The following is a 26875-nucleotide window of genomic DNA, read 5'->3' as shown; positions in this document are numbered from 1 at the left end:
CCCCTGTCCGCTTTCAAAGCTGCCCCTGTTTCCTGTTTCCATCCCGTTCCCTTTACGTCTCTTCTGCATGGACTCACCAGAAAAGAGATGATATTGTTGGGAGTCACTGGGCAGTGAGCATTCGCCATCTTGATTTGGTGCTGGAGGTGTTGAACCCACGTGTCGAAGTCAGCGGAATTCTGGCAGCAAATGAGCCTGGATTCTATCATGGACCCTGTGCAAAGACACATACAACCCCTGGGTCTGAGGAAGGATCTGTGAGCTGCCTTTGAGCCCAGCTGGTGAATTCTGTGCGCTGCCCCTCCACTCTGTCATTCGTTATCTCTACAGCCGCGGTCCACCTGTGCTTTCGTATCTCATGATGAAACAAGTTCAGGTCTGGCTTGCGTTGTTCTTGATGGCAGATACTGGGTTGGCACTGGGACAATTAGGTAGCTCCCTCGTTCTAAAAGCAGACATCAAGCATTTGCCTCCTGTTTAAGTAGAAAATTAAAGGGGAACCTATAATTTATATTGCCTTGCATATGAGGAATTCTAGTTAACCCTAAGGCATTCTTGGTTTAAGGCTGTGCAGCAGTTGTGTCCACCTGTAAAAACTAAGATTCTGGATTCCTTCCGTCTAGCTATGTCTCATCCCTCTGTGCAACTATAGCATATGCTGCACATCCAGTCCAGACATGGCATATTCTCCAGCGTGGCTGAATGTTGGAGAGGAGGCACGTCCCTCTTCAGCAGTCCTCCGCATGGCTGCAAACCCCTCTCATCTCTAGACACGTAAGCCGGTCCGTGAAGGCTAGTGCACGGATATTACTGCTTTGTGACTATCACGGGAACTGCAGAACAGGCTTACCAGAAATTTCAAATGTGTGGCTGATTGCACTCGCAATCTCTCTCAGACGCATCCCAGCAAGAGGAAGGAGACCCTGGTATGGTAGGGAATTGTGTTAGAAACTGGTTGGTAACAACAACTTCTCTATGTCTCACTGATGTACAGCGGAATGCTTTTCTGCAAGCCAGGCTAAAGAATTTCCCATCCTTCAAACCTTTGACTTTACAGAAGTCTCTGTGGGATGACATTCGGCTCATTGTTTGAAGACATAGGAAATGGGGGGTTTATTCATGTTTCCCTGTCTGTAAAATGACTGTCCTCCGTCATAAAGGGCTCTGAGGTATAGGGGTGAGCTCCACCAATAGACCAAGCCTGGTGTTGAAAAGTACCTTGTATGAACCGGATGGAATTTCATCTGCCTCGCAGCTTCCCCCTCTTTAATTCTCACCCCATGCCCCAACTAGAAGACTACACTCATGTTCAGGACAAAGAGGCCCCAGTTTGCATTTTGGATCCTGTATTTCATAAACTGATGATTTCTTTTCTGTGTCCTCTTACACCACCAAACTTAACTGATGGAGGGACTTAGATTTTTATCGATTCCAATGTTATACAGATCAAGGACCTTCTTTCTGTAGTTACGAAGTTTCCTAGTTTGGCGCTCTTTTATTCTCACATTTAGGATCCACAGACATATACCAAAGACAGCCATCAGGAGACATTGCTGTGCTGAAGGCAGCTCTTCTGGATAGGTCTCTCCTTGGTACACCATGTCTGTTCTTATGACCTTCTTTTGATACCTCCTGGTTGATGCCTTGTTCACTTAGCTCACTCGTACAGAGTTGCGGTCCCTCTCCCTGGGTATTAAGTGCTAAGAGGCCAGCGAACATTATAGATCCTAGAAGTAGGCATATAAATAGAAACTGGCACTTCCTCTTCAATCCCTGGAGCAGACTCCCTTCCCTGCTCAAAGTAAGCTGAAAAATGGAGAATTGTGAGCTCCTGTGCTAGAAAACATGCCAAAGCTCCCCTCAACTCAATGAAGCGTCTCTGTCTTGGCTGATGGGACCTGCACATGTTTGCTCCATCCTGAGCCTTCCTCTTGGCAGGGAACCGAGGGTAGGTACTCTTTTTGCCAGGTACATGCAAGAGCTATGAGCAAAGAGATATTCAGGACATCTTGAATATGAACATGGATACAACAGACACAAAAGGATTCTTGTGCTTTACCTCATAAACAAATGCCTTCTTTGTACGATCCACTGAAAGAATCAGCAAGTGGAAGGAGGACAGCACAATGTAGCATTCACACATCTCCTGTTGAAATAAGATCAATTATATCGTTCCTCCAAAATGTTTCCATTTTTTTTTATAGAAAAAAGGAAATTGTATTTCTTCAAAGCTCTTCACCTTCCCTTCCTTTCTGCTGATGCAGTACTGAGTGCATCTTTATGTACGGACGGTGCCGGTGGGCTGGCACGCTTAGTGACTGGTTGGTAACTAGGAACTATGCAGTGTTCAACTGCTGGACTGTCTTGCACTAGGTCACAGTTTGAAGCTTTATATCAGTACTTTGTCATTTTATATCATCTTTCCTTAAATGGTCTCTATGTGCTCTCTGAGCACTGGGGAGCCAGACCACGGCATTCCCCTGAGACAGGGGGGTTTTACTCCTGTGTGTACAGCCAGCTAAACAGTGACGTGCAGTTAGAGAGACACGAATCCACGGCAAAGAGAGAACAGATCTCATTTCCCTCTTCTGACCTCATCAAAACCAGGGTAAGGGCAATCACGCTGCGTTAGTTTTACCAGTCACCTCCAGTACCCGTGGAGAGGGCTCGGTTGTTACGCGTACAACTTTGCAACCATAATAACCAGTCCTTCTCTCTTTGGGGAAAAGAATACGAGAAACTTCTGACAAAACCCCCCGGTTTTGTTTGAATGAAAAGATTCACGCTCTTCAAGGAAGTGGCTATGAAATCCATCCAGCTTTTGCTGGCACTGGTGAAAAAAGTTGAGCATATTAGCATTAACTCTTGAAAACAAAGGTCAGGACAAATTGTAGCTTTAGTCAAGCCCTGGGATTTGACAGTAATTTGGGCAGGATGTATGAAATCCAAGTTTACCTTATCCCTTGCATATTACTCAGTGGTTATAGTAAGAGGATGATTACCTCCATGCGATAACTTCTCAGAAAAACCAGGGAGGACCAAATAATTTCCCCAAGAGAGTGGATGTTCATCCCTTCCCAGCCGCTGATAGGCTGCGTGACCAACAAGTTCACCAGTTCCTCCCGTGTTCTTCCCCACAGTGCGTCTGTCTGAAACAAACAAACAGTAGCATGCATGTCTTCTGGTGGTCTTACTGGGAATATCCTGTAAAGTCAGAGAAGCAGAGGTGGAAAAATGGAAACGAGAGCCAAAGAGTAACGATTTATAACACTAGCTAAAAGAGAGAAGGGGTGGTTTTGCAGCCCAGGCCCTAGGAGCTTTGGATGTTGACCATATATATGAATTTGCATAAATCACTTCCCCTCCCTCTGAGCATCTTCTCTCAGCACTGGTGATAAAACATGGTCCCAGGAAAAAAAATCCAAAACTGACTTGTGATGACAAGCTTTCTTGCACGTGAATTTGTAGAACAAAAGCTGGAAAACCTATACCTGGGCCTCAAAACAGAGAGAACTGTTGGTTACTTGCCGTCAAAACAAAGGGCACGTCGTAGCCTCTGGCACTTTACTGTAATGGGATACTGCATGGGGATAATGCCATGGGGGGTGAGATGAACAGGCCTCTCATTTCTTCCTTGATTCTAGAGAGAAAGCTTTGCTTGCATGACCCTGCTCATACTCACATCTTCTGTTTCCGCTAGGATTGCAGGGTCCTTGGGATGGAGGGATGCCTCACTCTGGCCTTCTGAGTTGGACCACATTCTGAAATGGAAGAGAATATGGAAAGGCGTAGAAAAGCACTTCCATGTGTTGCATTTTGTAAAAGAGAGAGGGAGAGAGACTAATGCTCAGTGAGCAAACAAATTTGTGGATTTCTGGCATACGTTTGGTGTATTTTAGAATATGCTGTTTTCGACAGGAATATTGGTTGGTAATAGCTCAGTGAACTCTAGGGAAAAAAAAATGCAGCAGATGCAGAATCAGAAAGCAGGCATGTCAGGGAATAACACACCTGAACTTTTGGGGAACATATCGCTAAATGTCCCCTCCCATTAAGCAGAGACTAGGTCCTAAATTCAACAGAGCACTTAGACTCCTAATTTTCCACTGGCATTACATAGAAAAGAGTGTAGGCGCTCTCAGTGTGCCTGCCTTAGTGGACAAGGAAGGACTAACACCGTTTCTTGTAATACGGTGAAATTATGGAAGGAAATGTATAATGTAGCTCAACGCCTGGCCTAAGGTAAAGAATACCGAGGTGGTATGGTAACAGCCTTCACATGTGTAAAAGGCCACTAGAAAGAGGAGGGGAACAATTTTTTCTTTCTGTCTGTGGTGCGTAAGATAGAGACAATGGCCTTACCTGCGTTTAAGGTTAGCTACTAGGAAGAAACAATGGCTTCCCTGGGACATTGCAGAACCTTCATCACTGGAGGTTTTCAAGGACAGATTAGACAAGCGTCTGTCAAGCAAGATTTAGGAAGAGCCGAGGCTGCTCCAGAGGTAGAAGCAGGACTAAAAGCCTCCCGAGCTTCTTTTCAGGCCTCCGATCTGTCTCTGACATGTGACAGTCTGACTGAAAACATGCATTTTTGACAAAACATGAGCAGGGCTTGGCAGAGGCCCAGCAGTTAGTTGTGATTGCCCGCCCAAAACCGAGAGAGTTACGTCCATGGCAGGAAGGAATGTTTCCACCTTCAGTTTCTCAAATGCTGACCCTCTATCTTAGAAAAGACTGCGACATCTGAGGGGACATATTGAGGAGAAGTAAGCAGGCTCTAGTTAGAAGATTAAACGAATCTGACACGTAGCGTTACTGTAAATTCTGGCTAGAAAAAGGGAAGCAGAGAAAGCTTTTCCTTTAAGGGAGTCATATTTGGAAAGCAAATACAACCAGTGAGTTGCAGTCTCAAGCACCAAATGTCTTTCTGTTCGAGTGGAGCTGATGATTGGCTTTTTTCACGTGCCCCCAAAATTGCTGCCTACCTGGTCCTGCCTGTCTTCAGTAGCTCCACCTCATCCTGGCCTGTTCCTGCAGACCCAGCCTGCCGGGCACTCAGGCTGCAGCATCCCATGCTTGGACACCGGCTCCCCGGCCGCAGACGCTTGCTTCAAACTGATGCTGCGGTCCCAGGATCGCATGAATGTGCTTGAATTACCGTCAATTAGAGTAAGCACAGGAGGGGAAGGAAAGACGCACGTACCCTTCAACTGACTGCTCATTGACATTCATCTTGGGTTAGAAGCAGCAGCGTCTGAGATGTAAAAGCATTTCCTGTTGGTTTTAAACCTCTCTCCCTTCCTCCCCGTCTCCTTGGTCCCCCAAGCGTCATTGTTTCCTGCTGAGATGGTGGCCTGATGCGATAAGTATGTGCTGCTGCTTGGCCGTCACCTCAACCAAATGAAAAGTGAAAGAGAGTCTTAATGTAAGAAGGTTAAATATGCAAGGCGCGGGGGATCTAAGGAGCGAGGGAGCCAGACATGCAGCTACAAATGATGGGACAAACTGGGGGATTTCCACGGTTAAGCCTTAGGTTTAGTCTTTGCAGCTTCTCTCCCTGCCTTTTTGTATAAGGACTTTGCATGTAAAAAGTTTGGCCTGTTTCTGGATTGCACCGGTCAGATCAACATTGTTTTTAAAAGGGATGAGTTTTAAGTGGTAACAGTTGTCTCATTTTCTGTAACTTTCCTCTAATTTCTGGCTGGCTGGTTAAAGTATAGCTTTCTGCAGAAGAACTAAGAACTTATAGAAATAGTGACTGGTTTTTTTTTTTGTTTTCCAGTTGAAGTAGATTATATAAGGTGAAAATGAGCTGGACGTGCACAGCACATACAAGTTTAGCTTTTATTTTTGTTTTATGCCTTCTGAACTTGTGAAAGCTGTCTTGCTCTGTAATGGTTCAGAGCGTTTTTCCATGATGGTCGAAGAGCTGCACGTGTGGTACAGGTAGGACAGTTTGTTGACAATTCTTTCCAGGCGACAAGGCAACCTTTTTTCTAGAGCAACCAAGCTTCTTGGAAGAGTTCTTCAGCACTTTGGCAGGGCTCTGACCGAAGTGGCTGGTACCGCCTGTTTGTGGCCGCAGAAATCGGCCTGTGCATAGGCCAGTTCTGAGCTTCGAGGGTTCTTTCTGGCCAAGGTCTGCAGCATCCTCATGATAGAGAAGCACAAAATGGCGGAGTGTCTCTAAAGGCAAAACACTCTGGCCTTTGAGGCGCTTGTTGAAAACCTCGAGAACCAAATCTGGAAAAGAAGATGCGGTTAGGAGATGGTCTAAACACTCTGATGCTAAAAGGCACCCAAGCTGTCACCAGCGAGTGGGCTGGGGGGGCACAAGGAGCTGGGAGGGGGCACAGCCAGGACAGCTGACCCCAACTGCCCACAGGGCTATTCCATACCATAGGGCGTCGTGCTCAGTATATAAAGCTGGGGAAGAAGAAGGAAGGGGGGGACGTTCGGAGCGATGGCGTTTGTCTTCCCAAGTCCCCGTTAGGCGTGCTGGAGCCCTGCTTTCCTGGAGATGGCTGAGCCCCTGCCTGCCCATGGGAAGGAGTGAAGGAATTCCTTGCTTTGCTTTGCTTGCGTGCGCGGCTTTTGCTTTCCCTATTGAACTGTCTTTGTCTCAACCCACGCGTTTTCTCACTTTTACTCTTCTGATTCTCTCCCCTGTCCCACGGGGGGGAGTGAGCGAGCGGCTGGGGGGCCTGAGTTTTCGGCTGGGGTTAAACCACGACATTCACTTACCAAGACTCTCGTAAACTATAGGTGGGATGATGTCTCTCAAGACTTTGCAGTTGGTATGCAATGCTGGGTTTGCGTTCATCTCCAGAAGCCAGACCTAGAAAAGATGAATGCCAATCAGGAAACTAGGCTGGATCTCCTTAGAGTCAGAGCAATGCCCTTTCACTGACTTAGTGAACACCTTGAGAGGTAAGAGTACTAATAAATCCCAACAAAATCCCGTAACACAGAATGCAGGCAGGACAGAATTTTCATAAGAACTGGATGAATTAAACAAAATCCCTTTTTGCATACATCTACGTACTTGAGAACAACACTACATGTTATTTTGTGTCTCCAGCTGATGCTCTTTAGATTAACTCTTGCTCTATAGGTATCTAAAGGCACTGTGTTTTTTAACATACCAGTTTCCATAACAATTTCTACTTGAGTTTTTTGGATACCATGGAAGAAAGTTACAAGGAATCTAGGAATCAGTTTGATTTGAGGTGGACATAGGATCAAAACTAAGCAAACACGGCACTGAGTTTTCAATGAACCCTTGGCCTCGATTTCCTGGGTAAGCTTTAGTTTCAGGTAGAAGCCATGTAAGATACTGATTTTACATATCTATCCTAGTCTCCTCTCCATTTCCCTTTGAAATGCCAAGGTCTGAAGCTACAAGCCGCAGAATGTGATGGTCCAGTTACAAATCTGTGTGAAACCAAACAACTGACTTGCATGTAATTCTGTTTACTATTTCTTTTCCCTATAGTGAGAGAAACTCATCTGTTCACTTCCTGCCTCCACCATATGGTGCTGCATCTTGTATATAACACACGTAGGAACTATTCAGCGTTTTGTAAGGAAGGATATTTAATCATGTAACAACCCCAGGAGAATTTTACTCCCTTTTAATTGATACAATTTTATTTTTTTTTTCTGAAGCAGCAATGAGTTTGCTTGCAAGTACCTGTGAAATGAAGTCTAAGTGTTTGGTAGATTTTGGCAACATGATAGCCTTCGCTTTGGCACTTTATTTTGCTGAGAATAAAATACAACAATCATTTTCACCTCTCTGAAATACTTTATTAAACAAATGAAAAGAATGGTAAGTGAGGGCAGTGAAATGTCTTTATATGTCTTTTTTTTTTTTTTTTTTCAGAGGAGAACTGGAATAGCTGCTCAAAAGAACCTGCTTTGCAGATGCCAACAGAGGGCACCTAAGTTACATTTTTCTTGGCAAACTCCTGAGTAAGTGTTCTTTTTCCCATTAAAAGTTCATAAGATTTTGTGCTGACAGACAAACTCAATGAACCTTCATAATTGTCTTGATTAGGTTTTGGTTTCTTCTCCTTCGAAACAAATAAACCTGACAAACAGGAGGAAGAAAGTTCTCTGTGACACCTATCATGCTGTTCATCTTCTACGTTCCCCATTACTGTACTATCTGAATGTCTCACAGTTTTTAAATGCTCTTAACCTCTCAATAACCAGGGCAATTAATAAATGCCCTTTGTTCTATGTCAGGAAGAGCAGAGAGAATAAGGCCAAGATTCACCATATCTGTGTGAATATCCATAATTTCATGGGAATTTCATGTAGAATGAAATTCCTGTGCTTCTCCCGGCGTCTGGCATGCAGGTGCCTTGCTCAAAATTTCCTAACAAACATATGACAAAGAAAGGAAACCAAAACCCGGAATGTCTGTCCTCGACTTCCTAACCATAGGCTATCCTTTTTCTTTAGGCTTTTCGAGTGGTGAGAACAATAATGAGTGCCCTGTGGCTTTGGTCAGAAGTGCTGCTCTGGATGTTTCTTGGGGATGAAGAGGTTACTGCTCCCTGCAGCCTGCCAGTACAGCTCCATGTTCTGTCACATCTTAAACTTGCTCTGTCAAGACATCACAGGTAGGCTTAAAAACTTTAAATAGTAGGATTTTTCCATAGGTTCTTGAACAGCATGCCGACTGCAAGCAGATCCTGCATTACACCAGGATCCGAGGTCTCGTTCTTTGTAGAGTGCTAAATGCAGTATTAGCATCTGCTGAATGCTTCTTATTTTCATCTAGTTTGATTACTATTGTAGTCTCATTGCTGTAGAACCGTCCTTACAGCAGCAGTTCAATGTCTTTCAAAGGAGCATTGGATCATGAGACTAGGCTCTGCCATGTGTTGACACGGTGGCTAACAGACAGCGTAAGACCTGTCTCAAGGGTCCTTTCCCTGCCGACATGGGCAGAGGTAAGCCTTTTTGGTGTGCAGGAAATGCACGATTGAGCCAGTTTTGTTCTGTTTCTGATCAAAAACCATTTAGTTTATTTAACGTGTGGGTCTTTGCTGGAGCTCGCCAGGTGGAAGCTAAACATCCTGCTGGGGTCTTGGGGAGGGAGAGGGCATCGGTCCATGCTCCCAGAGGCTCCAAGTGACTTGATAGCCAAGACTGAATGGGAACGTATATATCTCTCTACATCAGAATTTGTTCTTAGAGAGGATGGCTGTAACATGCTTCAAAGCCCAAAGCTATCCACGGCAGGGCTGTCTTGTCCTGCATTTGTGTAGCAGCAGATGTCCAGGGAGCCTGACCTCTGGCTGGAACTTTAAGTAGCACTGAATCATAGAATCATTGAATCATTTAGGTTGGAAAAGACCTTTAAGATGATCAAGGCCAACCATAGAAATACCAGTCAGAAATAGGAATAAAATAACTTGTCCTGTATCCTGTGTGGACATAGCTGAAGCCACAGGCACAGTCACAAACCAAGCACTGGAAGGGCTGCTCAGATGTTGCCGACCCAGAAAGGGACCCGCTTAGCAATAGTGGAGACCACAGGCTAAGGCCGTGGGGTTCTGTTTTCCACAGTCTTAAGAAGCTTTTGTCAGATTTTTTTAATCATCTTGACCTGCAGTGGGCACAACCAAGTCTACAGTATCCATGTGGCACCTCGTACTCCCAGGGTGAATGAAAAGCTCTGTCCTTCAAATCAAAGGAACCGTCCCTGCTTTAGCTGGGGATTTAAGTGTTATCTTCATTTATGTACATCTATCACAAATTGGCAAATGGCTTATCTACGTTCAGTCTGTTCTCTGCTGATAGATAGCTGAATCCCTTCATGGCTGATAAAAAATGTACACATCTGTCTTCCCAGCATACCTCTGAAGAGAAGCCCTTTTGCAAGGCTCATGCAGCGCTTTCTGAAAACAGGTTCCTTGAGCATTTAAATGACACTGTCCTAAGCTGTGTAGTGACTTAGGCATTTACAACGCGGCACAAGGAAGCTCCAGAAAACAGTAGGAAAAAAGCCAACAACAGCAAAACCACATCCGTCACTTTTGCTCCCTCTTCTCTTAAAGTGCTTCATTCTTTTCTCAGCTTACACATGAATATGCAAAGCTCTACAGAAAGCTGTGGTTTCTCAGCAGGCCCTGCTTCCATAGTCTGTGCTTCTAAGAACTCTGAGGCAGGAAAAACACCTTCCAAAGACTGAATCGGGATGCTGCAGGGCCTTCAAGAATTATTAGGAACGATGCTGGGGGCATTTATATCTCAGGCAAATAAGGAAGAGGGAAAGGCATGGTAAGCTGTAGGACTGAACATAAAGACCATGTTAAATCAGTATAAAGCAGATTCTACACATGTCGTGACATAGGATGACAGAGAGAATGAGGTTGTGTGTTACAGGTGGAGAGGACAGGATGTCAGACCAGGAATTGTCATGTCAGTCCACAGAAAGCTGGGAGTTTGCTGCACCGACCGCTGTTAGCTGCGGGCTGAAGCTGTCAGTCCTGCGTCCGGCTGTTGTGCGCTGCCTCTGCAGGCCGTGTCCAGGCGTCTCGATGCAGCACTGCACCAGCAAAACAGTAGGTTTGTTGCTCCCCGGCAAGGGCAAGAAAACATGGACAAACCTATGCCAAAGAAGGGCAAGGAAGCTGGGGAAGGGTCTGGAGCACAAGGCTGATGGGGAGCGGCTGAGGGACCTGGGGTTGTTCAGCCTGGAGAAGAGGAGGCTGAGGGGAGACCTCATCGCTCTCTACAACTGCCTGAAAGGAGGCTGTAGAGAGGTGGGGTCGGTCTCTTCTCCCAGGTCACAAGTGATAGGGCGAGAGGAAATGGCCTCAAGTTGCGCCAGGGGAGGTTTAGACTGGATATTAGGAAATTTTACTTCACTGAAAGGGTTGTCCAGCACTGGAACAGGCTGCCTAGGGAAGGGGTTGAGTCCCCATCCCTGGAGGTATTTAAAAGCCGTTTGGCTGAGGTGCTTAGGGACATGGTGTAGTGGTGGGCTTGGCAGTGTTAGGTTTACGGTTGGACTCGATGATCTTAAAGGGCTTTTCCAACCTATATGATTCTGTGATTCTGTAAATAAATGCCTAAATTTCCACATTGCTTGCTCTCAAAGGGAAGTTCCAGGTTCCAACTGACTCTGCCACCACTAAGTGTCCAGAAATCCTCATCGTTCTTACAGATAATACCTGTCAAGAAACAGATTTTGTTTATCTCTCCATATGTAAAATATCTGGGGACGTAATGGTCTTTAAACACTGAAGGTTTTAACTAGCCAAGTAGGAATTGCCACAATAGAGTGATACTGGATCTTGTATTCTACTTAAAGTTTACACAGCCAGGGCTTTGCATGCCAACGTTGCAAAAGACAATTCCCACTGAAATTTGAGAAGCACCAGCTTCTCTCTCTTTGCCATTTACTCTCCCTTGCCATTGACTTCCTGTACAAAGGAGTCTATTGTTCGGGCGCCTTACCCACTGCTGCATACATTAATTCCGTTCTTTCATAGCGTTTGCTGTTCCCACTGCCCTTTGCTGGAATACGTTTGAGTCCGTTCTGCTTTAGCAACAGCAGAATCTACCAGATGGCTTTCTGTTATGTTTAGGCCAGGTGGTTTTGAAGGACTGTGCTGCACTGAAAGCACCTCAATCACTGTATTTAACATTCCCCTTTCCCTTTCTTCTGGCTTTTCTTGTCTGTGTTTCATTCGCTTTTTACAAGTTTGAATTGTAATTCTAGCAGATTTTATAGACTCAGTGGGCTGACCTACTGCTCAGTGGTGAACCTACAGTGAACATGGAGATGCTGACATCTGAATCGACAGCGATTCTTCAGTATGGTGAGTTCTTCACTGCCTTTGACGGAAACTCAGCTAGTGTAAATCGGTATACTTATATACAACGTGATGTTAGAGTCATTACACACTGATTTATGCTGGCTGATCATCTGGCATGTTTGGTGTCTGGAGAAAGGAAAGGCTGAGTGGGCATTAAAATTCCCATACTTTTCACTATGAACTCCACTTCCCTGTGAAAATTCTGCACAGGGCAGTTTCAGCTGCAGTAAGTACTTTTCTTCCCATCCTGAGCTGTTAATGCCAGGGTTTCTCTGTGCAGTAAATGTGCAGGCAATACAGGCGCCATGGCTTGATGCGGGACAATGGAACTGGAGAAAAAAAGGAATCCTGCACTTCATAGCTGACTGAATGCTCTATGTAATTCCTAGCACCAGAGCCTGTGTCAACCGTGCTATACTGCTGGCATTAGACATCTGGCCAATATCATACTTAGTATTTGACAATATCGTATTCGTACCTTAAAGTTTTCATCAATTAAAAAGTCACAGCCGATGAGATCAAAGTAGCCCAGTTTACGATCCAGTTTGCGCTTGGCTGCCAGGAAGCACTGCAACATGATCTGCTGCATCCTTTTCTGAAACAGAAGACAGGGACCGATGGTAACTGGTCATTGTGAATGCCAAGGGCACGGCAGTCACTCTAAGTCATAGGTGCCCTCTTGGTTTAGGGATGTTTTTTCTTCCCCTGCCTCCAGCAGAGCTCCTCTCTAGACTCGGAAGGATGTTGCATTTTGCAGACCGTACGTCTGTCCGCTTCGAGTTGATCGAAACCCCCTCTTCAACTTGGTTCTCCAGACTGCTGCGGTGGTGCGTGAAGGAATCTTGGCCCTTGTCCCTTACTCAGAATGGGCTGTCTGCAGAATTTTTAGTGGTGTTCTTTCATTTACTCCTGCGGGGGTACCTGAATGTGAGCTGAACAGAGCCGTTTCTGACAGTCATGACTCACAACCCCCTCACAGTTGTGCTGGACCTAGTGTTTTAAAGAAGCCTGGTGAGCTACAGCAACTTGCAGTAGGTGATGCTAAGTTTAATTCAATTTGGAGTTGAAACGTGCAGTGGGGAATTTCTGCATGAAGAGAGATACCATAAAGTTGGCTGAAATTTTTCTGAACCCCTGAGAAACTTGGCAAATTCAACTAGATTTGCTTCTGAGCTGTTTTTCTAAACAAAAACGTATTTTAACAAAGTTCTTAACATTTTAATTTTCTTTGTACTTGGCTTTAAACTACAGCATTTCCAAAATTAACCTGAGAAAGCTGTGTCCTCTGCTCTTCTCATTTTCACCCCAGCAAGTCATGTAGGGAACTGATGCATCATTAGACTCAGGCTGATGAAATGATGTCTCAGGGACTCAGATAATTTCTTCACTTTATTTCTTCAGTGAGAGAGGAAGATGGTAAGAAATCAAGCCAGTTGAGTCTTTGTATCTCTCCTCTGTGATAAGAGAAGATCTAAGGCCCTGACATGATTTTCATGTGGCAAAATCATATGGAAAGGGAAGGGTGAGACCAAGCCAGACAAGAAAGAGACCACTGAAAGTGTAGTCCCTTTTCAGGCTAAGACCTGTCAGGCTGGAGAGCTCTCTAATGCGTACTTTATTTTTTAATGCAAGACCACAACATTGGGCCAGGAACGTGAAGACCATAATTGCATTTTTATAGCTAGCACTTACATTCATGCTCTCTTTCTCAGCAGTTTACCCATTTTATTAAAATTAAACTCTATGTATCTTCACTTCTGTGTTTAGCATCTGCAGATAAATGGTTACCGTGGGACCATCAATACCTTCTCACTCGGTGTACGTGTTTCCTTGGGGGTTCCAGTGAACCGATGGGTTTTCTCCCTATTTCTGTCACCCTAATTAGGCAGACTAGCACACCATACACTCGCTTGCACTTACAGTAAACACAGTGAAAACCCAGTCTTTGGGGAGGCCATTGGTTTTTCTGAACTTCTCATTAACGTAGCTGTTGAAGTGCTCCATCCGCCAAACTGTCTCATCTTTCAGCTGGCTGTACAGGGAGTTCTTCTTCTGCATGTACTGAGAAGTGGGGCAACAGAGCAAAGGGAGGATTAGATTTCTGGCAGTGAAGAGCAACTGGGAACAGGTTTGCATGGCAGACATCCAACTACCCTGAGTTGTTCCAGGCATCTGGAGTTGGGAAGAACCCCAGGATCAATTTATAGCGGTGCAGGGAATAGAGCCTCACCAGCAGAGCTAAACCTGAGCCAGAGTGCTGACTCCCATTGTACCACACTGCCACAGGCAGAAATGTGCCTGACCCACATGGACATTGTACAGACAATTGTAGAGACATTGGAGAGACATGGACATTGGACATTGGAGAGACATGGACATTGGAGAGACAATTACCCAAGGTCTCTGTCAAAGCGGTGTTTTCTCTCTGTGTGTGTATGTATGTATGATATGTCCGGACCAGTGGCTGGCAGACAAGGAGAGGTGCTTTCAAGTCATAGTCGTGATATTCTTTGGACTGGATCTGGTTCCAGTGTCTATCTGCCTGGTACTCTCCTAGAGGAGAGTACATCTGGGAGAGATGTATGGATGTGTCCCCAGAGGAAACCAAGGTGAGGGCTTCTCTCTTCCTCTGTCCCATTCATCCCTGTGTCAGCTGGAGTTTATCAATGATGGGCTATTTACATTGTTCAATCAAAGGCAAGTCCCCTTTCCCTGGGAAACAGCTGGGCTTGGCTGCAACTCCATCTGTGGGACGGTCACTGCAGGGCTGCAAAGCTTCTGGTTAGTGATGCTGTCTCTGCTGCCTTTTGTCTTTTGGAAATACAGTAGGAAAATGTCTGATTCCAGGTGGGATGAAAGGGTAGGATGGGAATGAGAGCAGAATCAACTGTAATTTGAAGAAGTCTGGCCTATTACCAGCCGCTCCTGTAAATTTTGTTTCCCTCCTCCCAGCAGGAACCCAGATAATTTATTTTCTGCTAATAAACACCTGTCCTTTGTTTAATATCACTTGTGCCATGGGATCCTACCCGAGCACCTGAATTCCCGTGTGGATAGCTCTCTAGCTGAGCAAACAAACTATTCCAGGAAAACAAGTGGCATACTGATAATAGCATATATTGCAGGAAGCAGCTATAATCTGCTGTCCTGGACTGCACTTCTACAGGAACCGTAAAACTCCAACCGAAGGGGGCTTGTCTGATACCTCTCCAATGTGTGTTTTGCTAGTTCTCAGAACACAGCATGACACCGGGAGGAGAGAAGGGCTTTAAAAGCAAACGGTTTTCTTCCTTCCGACTCTTTTAATTCTCTTTCATCGGGTCCAGTTCTAACTACTGAAGGGCCTCATTTGAAGCAAAAACACAGGTAGATGTGAGCAAGGCAGGCTTCTCTTTTGAGTGACAAGAGATGTATGGAGGTACAAGCCAGAACAGTCTTGTTCTGTTACAGCTCTCATGTGAGAAGCAAAACAAGCAAAGGTGAAGATTTAAGAATCATGGCTCTTGAAGAACACATCTGCATCTTACATCATTACGATTATTGTGTTTAAGCACAACAGAATCGGCAAAATCCGTAGCTAAGATTAAGGCTCCTTTGTGCTAGGTAGCTGCAATCGAAGGCTTCTTGCCCTAAGAAGCTTACGGTCTGCAGATGCACGAGAGAATAATGGCAGGAAAAAGAGGTCCAGGGAAAGAAATTGTCAGGTTAAGAGAGAACTGGTCCATGGCAGAGAACAGAGCCTTATCCGGTGCTGCTTCTCTTCAGCCTTATTGCCATGCCTGACCATAAGCCTACGACCATTTCCTGGGTGCGTGGATTTTTGCATGCACGAGGCATTTATTTCTAGCCTTTCAAAAGTCTTTTTTGCTTCCCATCTCTGTCAACCACCCCCCCCCGCCCCCGCCTTCTTCTGAACGAAGTGCACTTAGTTTACCTGGTTGGTCAGATGAACAGTCAGATCATCAGAAGCGGCATCATAACTGACACAGGTCAAGCGGACATAACCCTGGGCAAAAAATAACACGTATGGTGCTGTGCAGGCAATGAGGAGGTAAGACCGGACATCAAACTTCTTCCCTTCCAGGAGCAGAGGCTGGTGAATATACCTGTCAGAGCAGTATTTCAACACGCGTCACCAACAAGTAGCCGTAATACATGGCAATTCGAGGCTCACACCAAACCCCACAGCCGGTTCATTTCACACCCCAGCACTAACCTGTTTGTCCCTTTGTCAGCACTGGTTTTAAGGTGAATGGCGGGAGAGGGCGCTGGTAGGAGAGGTTAGAAATGCCAAGAACAGCTCCTTTCAAGAGGACTCGAAGCTGTGCCGAGTCTCAGGAGCTAATTAAAGATTTACTAATATTTACTGGAGAATATACAAAGTTTACGTCCGAACACAAAGAGCCCTTCATACAGCACCGCTGCTTTTATTGGCAGAGTGATGTAATCTGGGAATTGTTTCCCTTTATCATCAAAGGTTGCTGGATGTCTACATAAATAACAAGGATATGCTGTTAAAACAATCAATGCTAACAACAGTTTTCAAAGGAATATGGAGCCTCCTTCTTCAGAGCATAAGCCATTCCTCACTAATAGAAATCAGGATGAGATCTAAGATAGGGTCCAGCCACTTCTTCCCCTAGCACTGCTGCTTGTCCACATCAGAGACCACACATTGGTCTAACTAAGGCCCTTGGTCTAATTTTGTCAGGCAGTCGTCGTTTTGCTCCGTATACTGGCTGCTGCATAAACACAGTCCAGCCCATCGCAGAAAGCCTGTGAGATCACCATTCCAGTTTACCATTTTACAAAGCTCTCCTACCCTTTTCAATGAGGCCAACCGTTCCTTTGATATGAAAAGAAATGTTTGTCTGAATGTAAGCAGAGAATATTGCTTGCTTTGGCTAGGGCAGCTCTTGGAAAGGTTGCTGGGTGCTGCGCTCTCTTGCAAGACAAAGACGCCAAGCCATGATAGCAGCATGTCGGGGAAGTGGCGCAGGGTCAGTGTGAGGAATCGGTCTCATCGCTTTGCCAGGACATGCAGCGATCGCTACATGGCAAAATGTGCTTTTGCCATGCCAACACTACAGCGTTGTCACGAGTGCATCACGTTGTCATTGCTGGCCTGTCGTGACAATGCCAGGCAATGTCATGCACGTATGGGCACCTTGAAGTTCAGAGTGCCCTGTACGCCCAGCTGTGCGCGCCGAAGGCAGCGTCAAAGGCATCTGGGAACTGCAGCTCCTAGGGTAAATAATGAAAACATCTTTTTTGCATTTCCCTTTGAAAGTTTTATTCACTCATCTCAAAGCACTGAAGTGATTTAATGATAATGCATTCCTCAGTTGAGGGAGGGACACTGAGGCAAAGGGAAGTCAGGTGAGTTGTGTAAGAGTAAGCAAGTAACATGCAGTAGCTGAAACTGTTCTCATGACTTCTGCTGCCTTATTTTTCCCTTCCTTTTTCTGCTGTTCTGCTACTCTACAAAACTAGAGTTTCGTAGTCGTTCTAGCTCTCTAACCTCTCAGCCATTCTAGCAGGGGCTGAGGGGGTATCCATTCTACAAAGAAGAACCTTCACGGTTCTTTTATTCATGCAAAGAATAAAAAATAAAACCACCCTAACCCAAAATTTTAGTGACTGATAGCCACTGCCTGTTGATTGAGGTATAGACTTTTGCAGCACCAAGGCAGAGTCAAGAAGATATTTGGAAGGCTTTATTAGATTGCATGGAACAGATGTTGTACCTGTACGATTTGTAAAATGCTAGCTTTGTCTGAGACGTTGGGATAATACCCGATTTAAATTGCTTTGCACAAGGCTTTGTGTGTAGCATTCACGTACAGAACTGTAGCATCTGGCCTTTTGAAGTCATTCTTAAATTTCCAGACAAAGGCAAACTCGAATCTTTATGATGACAAAGATCTACCTTGAAATGACTAAAGTGCGGATGCAAGACGGACTAACCAGAGAAATAGCCTCTCTCTCACAAAATGCAATCTCATAGGTTGAGGAGATGTGGTGTAACCCTATTAAATACCTATGGAACAATTTAACTCTCCGAGGCCAGCGTGCTTAAGCAAGCACACTACTCACACATGAAGTGCCAGGCTTCAGTCTCTACCTTTGCACTATTCTTGCCTGGGGAGACTTGTATGGCACCCTCTTATTGCGTAGGTATTCCTCAGTGCTGTGGAGCTTGGCTTGAAGGCTGTTGACAGCAGCTGGATTTTTAAGCAGGAAAATTCCTCGACCTTGGTTAGAGCAACTTGGTTTGCAGATCCAAATCTGTTCTTCTGCAGAGAGAATGAGTCTATTAGAGTAACGTGCGTGGTATGAAACACCGACGTGCCCATTAGTGGGCTCTGAAAACTGCTCACGTGAATGTATGTGTGTGCATATACGTACACAGGCAGATAGATATCAATTGGTATTAGTGTATACTTTTATGAACATTTTAGAGGATCACATAGCTATTTAAATTGCTTGCCACCATGATTAAGACAGTTCACCTTTGTAAAGGTCAAAAAAGGCATTTCTCTCATCTTTTAAGTCCAGGCGAAAAGATTCTGGGAAGAATTCTTCCATCTTCAGTAACCTATGGGAGAATCAAATACAAGTTGAAAACCCTATCCAACACGTCCATTCCTCTGGTACTTTCAGAAAGGATGGTTGCAAGTAGAAACTTAAGAAATGTGGGGATTTTTTCCTGCTTGTAGACAGTTGTGTGTTTGCTGTACGTTTTTGTTGAGCTACCTCATTCCATAAACTTTCAAGAATATATGTTAGCCTTAAGACATTCTTCCTATGCTCAGTTTTTTGAAAACTAGTTGAGGTGGCTGCAGTAACCATGGTGCAGGATTGCCACTTGGTTTTTTGGTAGATCAAAAATATAGGAGCAGAAATGGCAATAAGCTTCTCTTATATTTACAGTGTCTATCGCACAAGAAGTTGTGGCATTTCCAGTAGGAGGATGTACCCAAATCAGGGGAATTACCATGACTGTTGTCTTTGGGGGACCTGGCACTCCTGCTACTCCAGACATAGAAAAAGAAGAAATTCTGTCTCTGATGTACGTACTTCTGGAAAAAAAGTGATTTTTCTAGATGGCAAGAAAGAAATAAAACCCCATATACTTCATATCCTGTACTGTTATGCATCCAGAAGAAACTGGTCTTTTGTTTATGTGCACTCACTTTCTGTTGGCAAGTTTCTGGTCAAGGTTCAAAGAGGCGAGAGTCCTTACTTGGAATTAGAGCTCCTACTGATCTTTTTCATCACCCGCTCTTGCTCTCTCAGGCAGCATAAAAGCCCTATCTTACTGGTGAGGACTCCGTTGCTGGGAATCTGATAGAGAAGCTGTTCACCTGTATGAGCAAAAGAAAAAAAAAAAAGCTTGCCCTCATTGTCCCATGCAGCAGAATCTGCAGGATGAAGCTGACTTTGTCACTGTTGACTTTCACCAATTTGCTTTAAGGCAGTTGTGACAACTGACGACTCCCAGAGCAGCGGAATCGCTTGCTGTAGATGTGTTTCTGTCCAGCCTTGTAGCAGAACAGACCGACCCGATGGGGCTTCATGAAATAGTGCATCCCTTGCCCACTCCAAAGGTGCCACTGCCGTCACACCCTTCCAGCTGCAGAACTGCATGGAAGCACAGCCCACCTGCACCGCCGTGTATTAGGCCGACTGCTGTAATGGTGCAGCCTGACAAATAGCCACCACATTGCCACCCCAGCTGGCAGGAGGGGAAAGGCGGCTGCTGTACACGGGCTGGTAGGGAAGTGATAACACGCTCCCTCTGCCACAGGAAAGCCCTCAGCTCTGTGCCATGATGCTCAGGCTTGCCAGGGCACGGGTCTTGACCAGCTCCCAGAAGTAAAAGCATTGCCCCAGGGGCTGTGCTTAGAGAGTTTTGTGTTTGTTATGCAAAGCACGGCTCTGAGGGTGCCAGCCAGAGGCATTGCTGTGGGAGTCCTTGATTTTTTGCTTTTCTGGTGGGAAAGCCGGCTGGGCCCTGTGAAGTCAGGATGTGCCGATGAGACGAAGGGCAGAGCGCAATTCAAAAAGTTGCTTGCTAATACAGTGAAGTAGTTTGGCTTTTAGTGACGCTGTTCTCCCTAGACAGAGATAGCTGGGCCTGGGATGTGTGGGGTGACCCCTCTTGAGCTTGCTTTACTTCTGTCTTCAAGTGCACCCTTCCTTTTCTCCTCTCCCCACCTCCACTGTGGGGAGCATCTCTAAATGTGAGGCACCCTCTGCATGCAAGACCTAGACTAATGCTTGAGAGGTGCCGGAGCGGGCTGCATACTGCTCCTGTGCCGCAGTCCTGTGTCCGTCCTGTCGCAGCCTGGGCTCCAATCCAAGGAGGGAGGACCTTATTTCATTTCAATGGTATCTTTTCTCCCAAAGCTGTTTTCTTGTCTAAAACCCTTTCTTTAATCACCATGGCAATCCAGCTCCGATGGCCCCTCTGAGGTCTGCCAAGAAGTTGAGGTTACCTGTTTCTCCTACCCCCAGGTGACCTCCTCTGCCCCGGGAGTCACAAGTCCAGCATTCTCCAGTTTTTCCCACTACCCTCTCCCACTCAAGGCCCACAGGCACCTCTACCTTCTTTGAAATGGTAATAGGTCTCTCGGCACTTGATTTCACACCATTTCAGTGCATAATCCTCTCTTCTGTTGTCATAGATACGCTGCCAGCCTCTGCTCTGGCAATAGATGCTCACACTGCATATGGAAAACAAAATAGCAGAGTAGCCTCCCTTCTATTAACAAATACTTAGTTAGCTCATATCCCTTGAACTCCTAATAATTTTCTCTGGGAGCCTGACCTAACATGCCCAGAAGCCCCTGAGTGGGGGATAAGGTGGAAATTAATTAGACTGGCTGCTAGTGGATCTGCTAGTCTGAACTTGAGAGAGTGGGGGGAGTAACTGAGGATGCGAAGAACATGGTGATTCAGCAGCTCTAATGAGAACTTGTACCATTTCAGCAGGGTTTTTCCAATTAGGATGCAACTGGTAGCCATGGAATAGAAATGTTCAGGGTCCAGTCTTAATAAGGAGCCTCTCCGCTGAGGGGTTTAGGGAGAGATGACACGTAGCGATAGAAAAAGCTGTTTGTAGGCAAAACTACGGAAACATAGCAAGGAAAGTGCTGTTTGCAGCAGAGATTCTGTGGTGCTTGCTGGTGACAACATCTAGAGAAGAACGTCAGCATGCTGGAAAGAACTCAGAAAGGAATGAATGGAACTTCTGATCTGACCATTTTTCTCGGGCAGAAATCTCTTCTTACTTTTCGCTGGTTTTACATTTAGCACAACAGAATGTGATCAACAACAGTGGTTCCTAGCTCTAGTGATGATGCTAGCAGATTTGCTACATGGTGTAGCTAAGGGATTTCTGAACAGCCCCAACAGAGAAACTTTCATTAACAAATAGAAGTCTTTCGTTTCTTTGCAAAGATATAGTAGCTAGCTACTTTACCACAGGTGGCCTTCCAGTGGATACTTTCTATTATTTGAATTATCTTTAAAAAGTTCCGCAGGTGTACCACTCCAAAAAGACAGCAAATCAAAGGAAAATTATTTGAGGCCAGTGGATAACGGATAACATTGCATGACTTCATATATGGTCGTACTACTGTTCATATGAGTCTGCTGAGAGAACCTACTTACAGCCCAGCTCCATTAGATCCACTGATATAAAAATATGGTCCTGGTCCCATTAGCACTTTTGGTATCTCTTCTTCCAGCTGTTTTTCTTGAGGACAAGCCTTACCCTGTGTTCTATTCTCATTTGACTTGGCTTTGTCAAGCTCCACTTCAGAGATGGTAGAAGTAGCTGCAAAATTGGAAATTGAGAAACTTCAGATTTCTCCATAAAATCCACACCTAGAAAGACAGCTGTTACAGAAGAAAATTCTATGAGGTAAGGGACCGTTTTATAGCCTTCACTAGGGGCATTGTCTTAAAACAATTCAGAAATCATTGCTAATGTAACCTGGTAGCAGGTACAATGGTATATTAAGTAGAAAAGCAGAGGAAATAAAATATGTAGTAGAAGGGAACATTCCAATCAGCCTTAGTCTGTCAGTGCTAAATGGCATTCTCCTATTTGGCGGGCCTCTGCTTCACAGGACTTTCTCAGATATCTTGTCTAGGTGGGTCTCAGTTCTGTCCTAAGCTGAGCACAAATCATTCCGGCTATCCAGATGGAAAGCTGGGGGTGGCTTTGGAGAGTCTGACAGCCTGCAAGGTCTAGAGAGGTGTGGAGGTACAAAGGGAGAAGGGCAAGAAGAGCCTCCTAAAATGCATCAGCCATACACTATACATTGAAAGAGATGTTCCTTCAACTGTTAAAACCTATAGGAATTTTGACAAGCCCAGGATGTGACAGCTCTGAGGTCCCCCTGACAGGCAGCCCCAAAGTGGAATGGCACACGTAAACTGTGGTGACAGTGACTGGAGGGGTGGGAATGGGAAACACCCTGCTTCAAACTGGTAACTAATCATGCCAGGTTTGCGATGGTTCTGCTACTTATTCTCAGCTCCCAGGGCTCAAAAGCTGGTGAATTTGTACGGGATAACATTTTTTTTTTCAGTACAAACTTAACGAGATCTGCCTAACTAGGAAGTGCCTCTGGGTTATTCGTGGAGGAGAAAGTCAGAGCTTGTATCTAACTTTAGCAGTTGTGAAGAACTTTAACTTCTTGGCCTTCTAGGAATGAGAAACTAAAGAGAAAACATCACTTCCAGATCTTCCTCTGTCAAGAGGTTTCCCTGTATAACACATAGCAAAAGCTTTTCTTTTGCAAGGCAAAATGAGACTCCGTAACTTTTCCTCACCATCCCCATGCTTTGTCCATACTTCAGGTCTCTGGTGTCCTTCATACGGCACAGACAATTCTTTGGTGGAGTCCCCAGTCATGTTCTAAAGCATAAAGATGCTTCAAAGCCGCTGAAGCAACTCAAGTACCATTGCACCCTGACAGAGATACAGGCTAAGAGGTCTAACACTGTGCTTTATAACATTTTTTTTTTAACTAAAGTAGCAAAACTTGTTCAGGGTCTTCCCTGATACGAGACTGTCATACGCTGTGGTACTGTTGGAAAGAAATGTGCTATGTGAGCAATGTCTATCTGATCAATCTTCACGTTGTTCAAATGTTCTCAAAACAGATCAATGACATTATAATACATAAATGTGAGATGAAGGACATATCGGTTTGGAACTTGAATGACATTTGGATATGAATGAAAGAATGGCCAGTAATGGGAAATTTTATTTTGAATATGGTTGATGGTAAAAGACTTCCAAAAGGCAAACCGTACATCAGAAGTGGTATCTGATGTAACGATGTCATCAGCCTCAAAACTATTGCTGGATTTATCATCCATTAGCTTGGTCTTAGCAAGAGAGTTCTGCTCGTGGCCTGATTTCTTGGCTGGTAACTCATAGGAACTGTGAGTCTGGCACTTGCTTCCAGAACAGCTCTTGACTACTTACATAGCTAGCATTTGGGATACTGATACCCAAATCACTGGCTCCAAACCTACAAAAAACACACATAGGTTTAATCCTTCCAAGGGCTGAGAAACTATGCCTCTGGTTTCTCTTCAACTTGGCTATGCACAAGACTTTTGGGAACAGTAATGTCTGTGAATAGAAGAAAAAGTCCACTCTGCGTAGTTCCCTTCCTACTGGAATGAGGTGGTAGCAGGGAAGGAGGGAGCAGGAAGCAAGCAGATGACAAGACTGGAGTTATCTACTCTTTGGACTGTTCCTTTATCGTTATTTGTACATCCTGTGATCACATGAGTAAAAACTTCCATCTCAACGACAAAACTCTTTCGACTGAAGTGGCACAAAGGTATTGGACATCGTTATCTCTCACTTTACAAGCGCTTGTTGTATGTCTTCGTTGCACTCCACCTAGGAACACAGGTGCAGTCCACAGTCAACTGTGTGCCCGCAGTTATTGCATTTCCCGGCAGGCTCCCACACCCGGTTCAGTTTGCTTTGGACTAAAGGAAGGAGATGGCAAACTCTTTGAGGCGGGACTTGCTTTAAATTTCTGCTTCCTGTAGCACTTGGCACCAAAAGGTTCTAACAGTAAAAGCCTTAGCGTTGTTACAGACTGCGGCATTATCAGTGCTAATCCCTGGACTCCTGCCTTGAATTTCCTCCTTAAATTAAAACCAAAACGAACCAAAAAACCACGCTAAACAACCAGTTCAAACAAGCCAGGGCACAACGTCCATGCTGGAGAACACTGCCTCGGCAATGCCTTGTAACCAACTGAAACGAGCTTTTTCCACGGTGAATTTCAAGCCGCCTGTCACTGGTTCTGCGGAGCCGAGACTACGCTTGCTCCTTGCAGGACGGTGGGACGCTTGCGATGGGGAGGACTCCCCAGCAGAGAACGATCCTGGCTCTTTGGTCACTATCTCATTTTGCCATCACGGCACCAGACCAGGCGAAAACAGAACATATTCTCTCTGCCTCTAGGAGAGACTCTCGTTAGCGACTCAGGCAAATTTTTCGAACAAACTGTTGGAACGTAGCTCAAAGACAGGGTTAATGCATTATGCATAAGCGTCAGGCAAATTAAAAGACACGCAGAAAAGTAGTACAGCTCGCCCGTTTCCTAGACCCAATGCATTTTATGAAAAGGTTGTACCGCAAAGCCGTACCACCCCTCCAGCTACTGGTATCTTCCACGAGGGAGGCTGATCTCTCTCCTCTGCCTTAGCACGGTGTCTTATAGTGCTGTTCTTGTCACTCTTCGATATGGGAATGTAAATGTTTGTTAATCTGTTTTTAACATCTAATAGCTCATTCATCCCTCCTGCGAGAGCTTTTGGCTCTTTTATCACCTCCCTCCTTGCCTGGATTGCTAAGAAATTAACCAATTTTAAACAGTCCCATTTATCCTGAGACATGGACACATGAAATATCCCGCAATGATTGAAGTGCCGGTAAGGTATTCTGCCATTAGTCTGAACACGTACTTGTCTCTCCCTCTCTAATCTTTATACAGAGACCCAGGGGGTGGGAGCCTTTTATCTTCTTTTCTGTCTAATTATGGAATCTCCCGGTGTTAAAGATGAACCTTCATTTCACTGAATCTTTTGACATGTATTATGTAAGCATGAGTCCCCTTAGTCTTCATTTGTTTGTGTGTTTTGCATCCTTAGATGGCTAATTATTAAAGAGGTAAGGAGAGACAGGGATGGAGGGGGTTCTTCCCCCTGCCTCATTGCACACATTTCAGGCAAGGGCCTTTTTGCTTGTTTATCAGAGGTGGGATTAGATGCTTGTTGGGACTTGAATTCTTAAGAAAGAACAGGCAGAGTGGCTTGGCTTGCAGACCTAATCAGCAGAGAGAAGTGAATATTTCAGAGGCTGAGTGTGTGCATCTGAACTCGGGTCTACGTGGTCCTGTGAAAGAGCCTCTCTCTGTCCAAAAGGTACTTGGGGCGGGGGGGGGGGGGGGGGTGAGGGGGAGAGCCCTTGGGGAAATAATCTTCTAACTCGTCACATAAACTAGCAGCATGAAATTAAACAGTATGATTCCCTTCCAGAGAGCCCACACAGAGATTGTCTTCACACCGGGTGCAGCCAGTAAATTACATTGCTTGAGACAATTTTGAATGCGGCTCATTAATTTCTTCGGGAATGGGGTGTTGGCGGTGCCTCTGTAAGAAGCTCCTATCTAATCTCAGCTCTGCTTTCAGTGCACACAGGGATAAACACACTGGCAGGGAGACGCAGTCTGCTTTGTGTCATTTGCTACCAAAAGAAAATAAAGCAGAGCTTAGAACACAGAGCTTCCTTTTTTCCTTTCCCATGTAAAGGAAGATTTAACAGAATAGCAGCTGACTGATTTCTCTAGAATCCAGAGTTTAGATCCAGCTGAAATTTTCATTTAAGAAAGCTAAACGATCTAATCATCTTTCTAAGCATTGCCCTAAAGATTACCTCTGTATTAAAAAGGTTTTCATTTGAAACAAATGAATATATTTTTTACTGCCAATGCACAGAGATGAGTTCAACAGCGGATGCGTCAGAAAAATAATACTGTTGGTTTTGTCATTGAAAGATTTGTGGCATTTCAGCCAAATTATCTCTCCATAAAAAAGTAATGGTTTCTTTTAAGAGGAACTGCTTGCTATGGATAGCTTGTATTTTTCTTCACGTTTTCAACAAAACACTTAAAATGTTAGTATAAAATATTTTAATTTCCCTAGCTATGTATGTCAGCCAATATCAATAATTCCTGTCTTGACTTATTTTAGAAGCAAAGGGATGGGCTTGTATTTTCACAGGGTTTAAATGAAAATTACAGACATATTGCACGTAAATGACATGCAATATGTCTGTAATTTATGCCATAAGTTAGTGGCCAGCACTTTGGCTAGTATAAGAAGATATAACTCCCTTGATACTGGCATCGGCTGAGAACCTGGTCACAGGACTTGGCACAATTAATAGCTAAAAACAAGGATACAAGATTCACCTCTGTCAGCTGATAAGGACCCAGCCTGTTGCTGGTTACCTCCGTGCATCATGGATTTGCTGTTCTTTTTCCTCTTGGTTGGCACAAAGGCCATCTCAGCCTAGCCTGCAAAAGGGAAGATCATCGTCAGCCACTTTGCCAGAGTCATGAGTGACCATGAGTTTGTAAGATGTATTTTTCTCTTTGTCATCATTCGCTCTGTTGGTTGTAGGTGCCATTTTTTCCCCATCTTCTGCAGTTTTTTCATGTCTTCAGAATCTTTATTTTGACATGGTTGTTTAGCTGGGAATACATAGGCTCTACGTTCTATCTACAGCTTCTTATGGGTGGTCTCTAGCGATAAGCTTGTTGGTGACTGTGCTGGGGATCTGAGTGCTTCTGTATCTAATCTCTGTGCTCTTTCTACTTCCTTCCCCTTGAGAACACTCAATGTCGGTCTTGGGTTGCCTTGTAAATTTGCTCTAAGTAACTGGGTGCTTTCCCTATGTCTGCTGCTCATGGTGGAGCAGTGTC

At 44.9% G+C, this 26875-nt stretch overlaps 1 protein-coding gene across 1 annotated transcript; it reads right to left on the bottom strand.

Annotated features, from left to right (window-relative positions):
* Positions 1-5899: 5899 nt before the first annotated feature.
* Positions 5900-26456, bottom strand: TTLL10 (tubulin tyrosine ligase like 10). Its single transcript, XM_075520343.1, has 12 exons — positions 26363-26456; positions 22238-22252; positions 21519-21684; positions 20451-20569; positions 19087-19207; positions 18353-18438; positions 17965-18136; positions 15775-15946; positions 13761-13901; positions 12319-12435; positions 6745-6838; positions 5900-6243 (listed from the first exon to the last, which is right to left on the bottom strand). The coding sequence occupies exons 1-12, from the start codon at positions 26454-26456 to the stop codon at positions 5900-5902; spliced, it is 1641 nt and encodes a 546-aa protein (XP_075376458.1).
* Positions 26457-26875: the final 419 nt, after the last annotated feature.

The sequence above is a fragment of the Mycteria americana genome, chromosome 18 (assembly GCF_035582795.1).
Source record: "Mycteria americana isolate JAX WOST 10 ecotype Jacksonville Zoo and Gardens chromosome 18, USCA_MyAme_1.0, whole genome shotgun sequence".
In the NCBI taxonomy this organism is placed as follows: Eukaryota; Metazoa; Chordata; class Aves; order Ciconiiformes; family Ciconiidae; genus Mycteria; species Mycteria americana.
Note: the sequence above shows the minus strand (reverse complement) of the source record. Positions and strands in the feature narration are given on the sequence as shown.